At 48.7% G+C, this 9,339-nt stretch overlaps 1 protein-coding gene across 3 annotated transcripts; it reads left to right on the top strand.

Moving 5' to 3' along the window:
• Position 1: 1 nt before the first annotated feature.
• shld2 (shieldin complex subunit 2) lies at positions 2-9,224 on the top strand. 3 transcript variants are annotated; one of them, XM_049009371.1, is made up of 9 exons: positions 2-91; positions 4,272-5,431; positions 5,647-5,754; positions 6,223-6,417; positions 6,509-6,655; positions 7,026-7,232; positions 7,568-7,805; positions 8,561-8,676; positions 8,826-9,224. In XM_049009371.1, exons 1-9 carry the CDS (start codon positions 54-56, stop codon positions 8,996-8,998), a joined length of 2,382 nt encoding a protein of 793 aa, XP_048865328.1. In that variant the 5' UTR covers positions 2-53; the 3' UTR covers positions 8,999-9,224. The 3 variants fall into 3 exon arrangements, with proteins under 3 accessions (XP_048865328.1, XP_048865327.1, XP_048865329.1); XM_049009370.1 differs by lacking the exon at positions 2-91 and adding an exon at positions 2,145-3,603; XM_049009372.1 differs by lacking the exon at positions 2-91 and adding an exon at positions 3,684-3,755.
• Positions 9,225-9,339: the final 115 nt, after the last annotated feature.

The raw sequence follows: 9,339 nt of genomic DNA, 5'->3' as shown, positions 1-9,339 counted from the left end.
GCTCTCATCCAGGCCGTGAGGATTCAGGTTTCGATCTCCACTTTTTGCCGAACATGTCGGAAGGCATCGAAACAAAACTGTCGAGGAAAAGGTCTGTCTGTCACATGTCAGTCATACGTTGTGTGCTGTTGCTGCTAGGCCTCCATGCAGGACTAACCTTTCTGCTGCTGAATGTCGTCAAGAGAAACAAGGGAATTGAAACTTAGCCTGTGGGAAAACAGAAGTGAAAGGATTTAACCACAAATTAAAGAGCAACGTATCAGTATCAGGCCTATATTTTTTAATATTTTTACAGAATAGAATATACTCGTGGGATGTTTGTGAGAGAACATTAAACAAGCTAAATGGAAAATCGGGTGCCGCTGGTTACTCAGGAAGTGGATGGCAGCTTTTAAGGAGTGGTTAGGGCAGGCAGTAACTGGATTGCAAAAATGCAGTGAAGCATCACTGGGATATGATTGGCTGTAACAGAAGCAAGCGCAATAGTGCCATTTAGGTCATATGACCTGCCCCTCTGCTGAAGTATGAGCCTCTGTGAGTGAGGTCTCCGACTTTCTGGATAGATCTGTTTCTGGGTGCCAGATCTGCTCGGCATACCTGGGAACCAGATCACAAGTTAATAGATAAGTTCGGGATCTGTGCCTATGTACAGAAGTTTGTGGGTTCACATCCCATGGCTAGAAGAATAATTACATCAGCATTGGGCCCTTGAGCAAGGCCCTTAACCCTAATTGCTCCAGTGACACAGATTAACCTTTACTTGTACATTATTTTGGAAGAAAGTGTCGACTAAACAAATAAGTGTAAATAGAACTATTCTGAAAAAGGTGTGGGGAAGTGTGTAATGATTACTGCCAGCATAACTCTTCATGGCAGTGTAACTCAACACAGGTACAAGGTCACATTAAAGTGGTTTAACTGGAACATCTGAGTCGGCCATGGTTCACTGGGAACATTCCTGCTTCATGTGAAAGTGCTGCTCTTCACGTGTTCCTGATAGAGAGAGGGGTGGGGTCTCCCACTCCCACCACGTAGCACGCAGCCTTCGCTTTGTGGGGTGGGGATGGATTACATGATCGCAGACACATAACATCAGTTGGTTTCAGTCATCTGGGGCCTTTAGCTGAGAGGTGCATTGGGGTTTTACCCTTTGTTTTCTCAGGACCCTAAGAATTGATGTACATGTGTATGTTTTGCCAGGTTTGTTCATATGCACTGCTGTGCCCCTCCTGCCCAGGCTGCTCATTCCCTCTCTCTCTCATCCCTCCATCCTGGCCATGACTCTCAGACCTGTGTCTTTGACGACATTCTGAGCCTGTTTACTTTGCCTCTCGGCTATACTCAACAAAATGGATGTCTAGGCCAGGTGTCCCTCTCTGAATAACACAGGGGAAGGAGGCTGGGTTTGGAAGCCAGGTCACCTGAGCCCACAGTATGGACCCACTGTGCAGGGGTCCCAACCTGACCCAGAGCCAGTCAACTAAGTATCGATGAACTTCATTTTCGGAGCCTATGTTTAGTGCGTCATTAGTGTGTACTCAACAATAGTGTGTTCCTTTCTGCCACCAGGGGCACTTATGACATGGAACGGGGTGTTATGCAATTGGTGTGCAGGCCATGTGCAAACAGCCTCTGGGTCTTTGTTCCTTTGTCACCGAACGATAGTTAGGGACCTGATAGTATGGACAGCCCAGGCTGGGCAACACAAATCATTTCTGAGCTGCGTAACTGTCTTAGTGCTTCACAATCCAAAAACGATTAGGCCATGACATTAGTAAATGGTGAGGCGTAGTGTTCGAGTCCCAGCTTTACTCATCCGGCCTATTTACAGATTTTTGGCTCTCCCAGATCCTCTTCCCATTACGGACCCTTAACTCTGAGCTGTGTCGACAGTGTTTTTCCAGACCTATGTTTTATAAAATAGTCTCACTAAAAGGATCCCGCAGAAATGATAAAATTACCCACCCAAGTTTTTTCTTTTGGTTCTCTCATTTTTCCTGATTCTCACCTGGCAGTAGTTATATAGCAACCAGGTGTAAAAAAAACACTCGAAGTATCAGCATTAAGTACTCCTTGTGCTTTGACGCTGCTAGTGTTTAGGTGAGAAACATGGTGACACGATACCATATTTACCAGCAGCCCCCTCCGGGTGAGCGGCTGCCCCCTGGCTGCCCCACGGCTGCCCGTTGCCCTGGGCTCTCCTCGGTGAATGTGCTGAGTCCTCAGCTTTATGTAACCCCGATACCCTGCGGACTGGAAACAGACTCTGCCCAGATCAGCAGATGAGATAGTAAAACTCAATGGCTGCAAATCAGGGTATAGAGAGTCCCACTGCATCAGATAAATCCCCTAATAATTAACTGCCAGCCCAGCCAACTGCCAGCCATTTCTTCTGTAAAGTCCATTAACTGGTACTCTGTTAGTCTGTACCTGCGGCAGTCTGTACCACCAGCCAACTCTCACTCCAGATGAAGGCGGCGCTGCCACCCATGCCGACTGTAACCTGATCCTTTTAATTGTCGCCCCCTGGGGGAGGCAGCATGTCAGTACAGCAGGGGGGCCCAGTGGGATCTATAAACATAATAGTAGGATGTCTGGAGCTGCGCTATTACATGGAGTCAGAGCTATGCCACATTGATCTTTGCATTCTAGAAAGCATAATTACCATCACATGTCTTGTTTTTGCATTATTTCCTGCACTTCTGCATAGGAAAAACACATGGCAAACATTTCCTGAGGCTTTTTTTCTAGGACCTTTATCTATATGTACATCCCCACAAGCCCCCTAACCTCGACTGCTTGCACCACCCCCCTAGCTCTGGCTCTCGCTCCTGGTTTCCCAACTGGAGCTGTGTAATCAAACACGGTCTAGTTTCAGAGTGCCTGCCTCGTCCTTTCATTGGCTCGCTGATCGACAACACCCACCCGCCTGGTCAATGATATTTTTGGGAGTTACCTATTAAACTATGTGGGTGTTTTTTCCCCAAACACTCCACAGAAGGACTTACCAAATTCATAGAATCTGGACCTGTCTTGACCGGGTTATCTGGATTCTGTTGTAGTGATGCATGATGGGTCACATGCGTGTTGCTCAACCGTAATAGTGTGTATACATGCTTTCAGCATTTGTGCTGTGCCTACGGGCTCAACGTTAACCAATAAGGGCTGCTTCAGTGCGTTTCCTCACATGTGAAGCTTCTTCAGAACATAACCACAAACTCACCTTATCTAGTCCCAATAAGTGTCACTTGATGGAGAAGCAGGTGTTGGTTCAAATCCCTCTGTATTTGCCTTGAGCTGCATACGTAAACTCAGTATGTATTAGTAAAAATTTCAAGTTGTGCTACATGAAAGCAATAGCTCACAAACTTTGTTTGTTTTTGGTATACAACACACAGTATTTAAATGTTCAACATATGTATACATACAATTGTTACCATAAAGGAAACCACGAATGGCTTGGACTGTGGCTGTAATTCACACCAGGAATGCGTTCCTTCAATGCTGTAACTGTTAGCTCAGCTGCTGTCTTGTGGAGGGGTGCCCCATACCAATGACGTCACCATACAGCCAACTCCAGAGTTTCCCGGAAGAAGCTTTCAGGTTTGTGTGAAACAGTGACATCTGCTGGTCAGTTTAGCATATGGCTGTTTGTCATATTTTATGAAGTTACGTAAGAGCAACCGTCCACAGTTACTTCACCTTAAACAGCAAAGGTTTAAAGAATCTTCATCAGGTCAGGGACATTACTGCAGGTAGGAGCATTGGTGGGATGTGGATACCCTGACAGATTCAGGGGGCTCAGCACTTTACAAGGGCCTTTAAATACGCAAAAATATATAATTATATAATGGAGGTGGGGTTGGGGGGCCCAAGGTGACATTTTGTCAGGGGGCACACAATGTCAGGGAATTTGTGGAATTTCCATGATGCTCCAGGTTACCAAAGAGCTGAATATTTCTAACTGGTTTAACGCCCTTGCTGGTATGTCTGGGGTTGACAAAATCAATTCTATGCTCACTATGTGCTTGTTTGTCTGCACTTTAATTTTCTTCTGGATCAATACTGTTTATCTTGTCTAATGGTTACTGGACAGGAAGACATTACTTTGGCAAATCTGCCTGGTGCTTTTGGGTGTGGATGGATCTCCTGAGTCCATGACTGAGGTCTGTGGAGCAGCTTGTCAGGGCCGATGTCTACAGCAGCTGTTCCCTTATGTCACAGCTATATTGTGGATTGTGCTGGGAATGAACTGGAATATTTTGTTTTAGGTGGCTGAGTTGGAACTCCATCACGAGAGCATCTTCACAGCGCGGTGACAACATGGCAGCTGCGCCGACTATCCATGTTTTCTTGGGCGCCCCGGGTCTGTCTCTCGACGACGTGCCTGGTCCCAACCCGGACCAAGGCCCATGGAAGACGGTGAACCTCCGTTTAGAAGGGGGGAAACTGCAGCCCAGGAAACATGAGTCTGGAGGCATTCCAGGGGAGCAGGGTGGGGTGGACCCTGTTACGCTCACTAATGAGGGATTAGAACAACTGAACATCTACCCCCTGGACAGAAGCACCTCAAAGAGAGACACTGCACTCTCACAAAAAAAATGGGCAGACCACGAAGGGCAGGGCTCATGCCCCAGCACAGTCCAGGATTACTTGGACAGCTGCTTCCCACAGCATGGTCCAGGCCCGACAGGGGCGAGGCCCAGTGGCTCAGTGTCTGCGGGGACAGAGTACTTGAGTATCTGGACCATCAGCCAGGTGCTTATGCTGAGAGGGAAACTGGGAACAGGGCAGAAAGAAGAAGTGGCAGAGAGGCCACCCACAATCCCAGAGAGTAGCCCAGAGCTGTACAGCTCAGCAGGTGGCGAGAGTGAGATAGGGGGACCGGGCACTGACAAGAGGCCACAGGAGCTCTTCAGTGCTCTGAGTGGTAGACAGGAAGAAGGTGGCTTGGGACTGGAGGCCACACCAGATGGCATCCTCTGCTCCCAGAGTTCCCCCACAAAAACAACGGGGGAGATTACAGATGCAACAGGCCATGCGCAGCCCACTGCCTCAGTGAGCTTCTCTGTTCAGGGCTCTTCAGTGTCCCCAGCCTCCAAGAAGAGCAGAGCATCCCCTAGTGTGGCAAGGATCCAGGAGCAGCCAGGGCCAACGCACAGGAGCCTGCAAATGAACTCGTGTGACTCCACCACACTACTGGCCTGGTGTGTGACCAGGGGAATGCCTTGCTCCATCCTGGTTGTTGTACTGTACCCATGTCACCTGAAGGAGGTTAAGGTGAAGTCAGGGGCCTGGGCAGGATCCACGGTTCCCCTGGCAACCATTGTGGTCACTGACCAATCAGGTGTGGAGATGAAGGTGGTGTTATGGAGATATGCAGCATTCTGGGCCCTGACCGTGTACCCAGGCGATCTGCTGCTGATTAAAGGTACAAACTGGCACCTTTTCACCAGTCCCTAATCAGTTCATCATCAATGTGTTGCTGCATATTATTCCATTAATTAAAACAGCTTCAGTATTGCCTCAGATGGGTTCTCCTTTGTGGACAATTTGATGGGTTGATAGTAGTTTCATGTTGCCTGTCCAGTGAAGGGATGTTATTACCAGTGCTAAGGCTGTCAGACTGCTGTTTGTCCCGGGCAGGCGTGACCATCCATGAAGATAAGTGGAGGGGGGAGGTGGTCCTGCAGTCCACACGTTCCAGCAAGCTGCTGAACCTGGGCCAGGTCACTTGCGACCACCAGCCACCAGGTGCGGTCTTTGGGCACCTTGTGAGGAGTAAAGTCTCCACAGATTTTCTACAGCTCCTTTGTGATCCTTTGTGTCAGAAATTGTTCTACGTTACACGTACATATTCAATCTGCCTTTATTTTAAACAGAATTGAAATGGATGACAGTGATTAATTAGTGTTAATGTTAGATTGACTGCCTGTATCAGACCACTAGAGAATTTTTATTAAGCACTTAATTTTCATGAATTACTTCATAGATGTATTCATAGATAGAAAGTGATCTTTAAGTTCACCCATGTGAAAATAGCAACTAACATACAGGATGTAGATCTAGATCGCAGACTCAGATCTTTGTAATTCCACTGCTTTTATTCTCACCTAGGCCCCTTTAAAGTTCCTGATCTTGTTAGTTTTCACTCTGTGCTTTAGGCGTCACTGTGTGGCTGACACAAGTGCACCAGTGACGCTTTGTCTCTGCACTGCTCAGCCCCGTGTGGTGTCAGTCAGTACACTCTGGATGAGCTCTGCTCCCACATGCGGGAGAAGTACCGCCCCCTGATGACCCTCCCAGCCCGAATCCCCCAGGACCCTCAGGACATCCCTTATGTCCACCTCAGGTCGCTGAAGCCAGACACACTGGTCCACGCTGTGCTGAGAGTAGTCAGTAGCTCTCTGTTCAAAGGTACGTCCATTATACTGAGTAGTATGCCCTCTACTGTCATGCTTTAGACAGGCATTAGGGAGGGCAGCCGTGTCACCCAATGTCTCTTCAGCTTGGCGCACAGAGGCGGCGAGCTTTTCTCGGACAGGAGCCGTGCAGAAGGCTACGCTGACTGTAGAGCAAGGAGATGGCCAGCAGAGGGAGCTGGTGCTATGGGGAGTCGCGATGACCTGGCTGAACCGTATCCAAAGGAACAAAGGTGACACTGGGAAATAGTTAAGGGGCAGCAGGACTAGGCTTCCTGCAGCTCTGTTGAAACAGATTTAAGAAGGTCATCTTGGGTGGTTGTCATTCTTTCCTAATACATCTCACTAACCACTCTTGAAATTATAAATAGGGGGTATACTATAGTCCCGTCTCATTGCTAGGTGCTGCTCTATAGGCTGGGTTGAGGAATATTTGCATCTGCATTACATGTTTGTATTTGTATTGTATGTACTGTAAAAGAGGGAAACAGGATACCGAGTCATGTGATACAGGATACTGAGTCATGTGATACATGATACTGAGTCATGTGATACAGGATACTGAGTCATGTGATCAGTTGTGACTCGCTGTGACATTTCCAGACGCAGTCTGGGATTTCCGAGTTCTTTTGGTGAAACAGAACAACATATCTGGCCATCTGGACCTGCACTCCACACCCTGGGGTGCCTGCAAACCCCTCTTTCCCGGCGATACAAAGGCGACAGTGTTCTGTAGTGCGATCCGGCCATATCTGGGCCTGGCCAGCTTTGAGATCGACCTGCAGACCCTACTGTCGCAGAAATACACAGGTAAGAGCCTACTGATGTGCCCCTTGGGTCATTGTAGGCCGTCGGGAATTAGGGCACTTCTATGGCAGGCTCCTGTGTAATTTAATACCAAATATGAGCTTGTCACAGGCACCAAACAGTCATATATGCTACAAATACTCACTTGTAGCAGCCTGCATGTCTGTCGAGAGTCAGTAACCCTGATCCATTCTTGACACCAAGTACAAGGGCAGTAAAATCACCTCCCCTCCACTCCCGACGTAATTGATGCTGAGGTGTGGCCAGAGAAAGGGTCTGGTAGAGAGACTGTAGTTTCATGCAAGAACCTGATGGGCAGCTGGCCTTCTGCCTGACAGGTGACGTGGAGCTGAGGTGTCACATCACGGGCTTCCAGTTCCAAAGCAGCTCCTTCCAAGATGCCTCACCAGTACTGAATGGGGACACGCCATTGGAGGGGATTTTGTTAGCTCTCTCTGGGGACGTGACCTTCACCGGCTGTGGGCAGTGTGGCTCGGAGCTGGCCACCGATGCCAACGGGATCTACCGGTCCTGTTACCCATGCCTGCCCCACACTGCTGTTCGCCGCTACTATAGGTTAGCTGGCGCCACCTGCTGTGTCATGTGTGATATTACCTGTAAAAATACTCAAACTGAAACCAGTGATTTGCTATTGACTTTGATGATAAAGGGGATCACTGAGGGCTTACTTTAATAACTGCATCATAACCCTCCTATACTCTATATGTCCTGCTACATCTCTCTGTCCTATCCCCTATCTGTACCCATCTCGGGTTTCCCTCCTGCCCTCTGTCTGTGCCCTCCCATGTCTCTCTCCTATCCCCTGTCTGTGCCCTCCCGTGTCTCTCTCCTATCCCCTGTCTGTGCCCTCCCGTGTCTGTCTCCTGCCCCCTGTCTGTACCCATCTCGGGCTTCCCTCCTGCCCTCTGTCTGTGCCCTCCCATGTCTCTCTCCTATCCCCTGTCTGTGCCCTCCCGTATCTCTCTCCTATCCCCTGTCTGTGCCCTCCCGTGTCTCTCTCCTATCCCCTGTCTGTGCCCTCCCGTGTCTCTCTCCTATCCCCTGTCTGTGCCCTCCCGTGTCTCTCTCCTATCCCCTGTCTGTACCCATCTCGGGTTTCCCTCCTGCCCTCTGTCTGTGCCCTCCCATGTCTCTCTCCTATCCCCTGTCTGTGCCCTCCCATGTCTCTCTCCTATCCCCTGTCTGTGCCCTCCCGTGTCTCTCTCCTATCCCCTGTCTGTGCCCTCCCGTGTCTCTCTCCTATCCCCTGTCTGTGCCCTCCCGTGTCTCTCTCCTATCCCCTGTCTGTGCCTATCCATCTCTACACCCAGGCCTGCCCACATAACGGTGAGGGAGGGGGACAGAGAGGTCGGCATCCGGGTGCCCTCTGTACTCGTGCAGAAGATTTTGAAGGATGTTCCCCCAGAGAAGCTGAACAAGGCTGTGGGTGAGCACCACTTGGTCATTCTCTTCTTTGCTCTGTGTCCGCCTGACATTTCACTAGTGGGAACTAGCGTCAGTAATCCAGCTAGTACGCAGGATTTCAGGGTGGTGGCAGAACGGTGTCCCTGTCTAACCATCTCCTTCATTCCACAGCTTCTGTCTCGGACAGAACTTTTGTCCAGGTGGTGGCCGAGACACTCTGCTCTCTGCTCTCCGATCCCCTCTGCACCGCATCGCTGACTATCCACAGCCACTTCCAGTGTGATGAGAACAGCATCCCCATTGCCCACGACCTCCTCCTGCTGGACTTCACCCTGCAGCGTTGATGATGTTTGCTGGACTTATCATCCTGAATTTCATGTACCCAGTCCCCCCTGGTATTGGCTCCAGGCTCACTGTGACTGTGACTCGCGGTGACTGTTTGCTTTAATTTATATTTTGTCTAATAATTCCTTTTTATTTAATATTTTATTTTTTTGCGATTGTAATGGAATTCTGATTACATATTAAGTTTTTTTTTACTTCTACTAATAAATAATAATTCCTTACTAATTTGGCGAATAGAATACACACTAATTATTTTAACAATTAATATAATACAATAGATTGTATTTCTGAAGATGAACATGAAAAAATGGAAGAACTTTATTTACAGAGTACTTTCCTT

This window comes from Brienomyrus brachyistius, chromosome 3 (assembly GCF_023856365.1).
Source record: "Brienomyrus brachyistius isolate T26 chromosome 3, BBRACH_0.4, whole genome shotgun sequence".
Taxonomy (NCBI): Eukaryota; Metazoa; Chordata; class Actinopteri; order Osteoglossiformes; family Mormyridae; genus Brienomyrus; species Brienomyrus brachyistius.
Note: the sequence above shows the minus strand (reverse complement) of the source record. Positions and strands in the feature narration are given on the sequence as shown.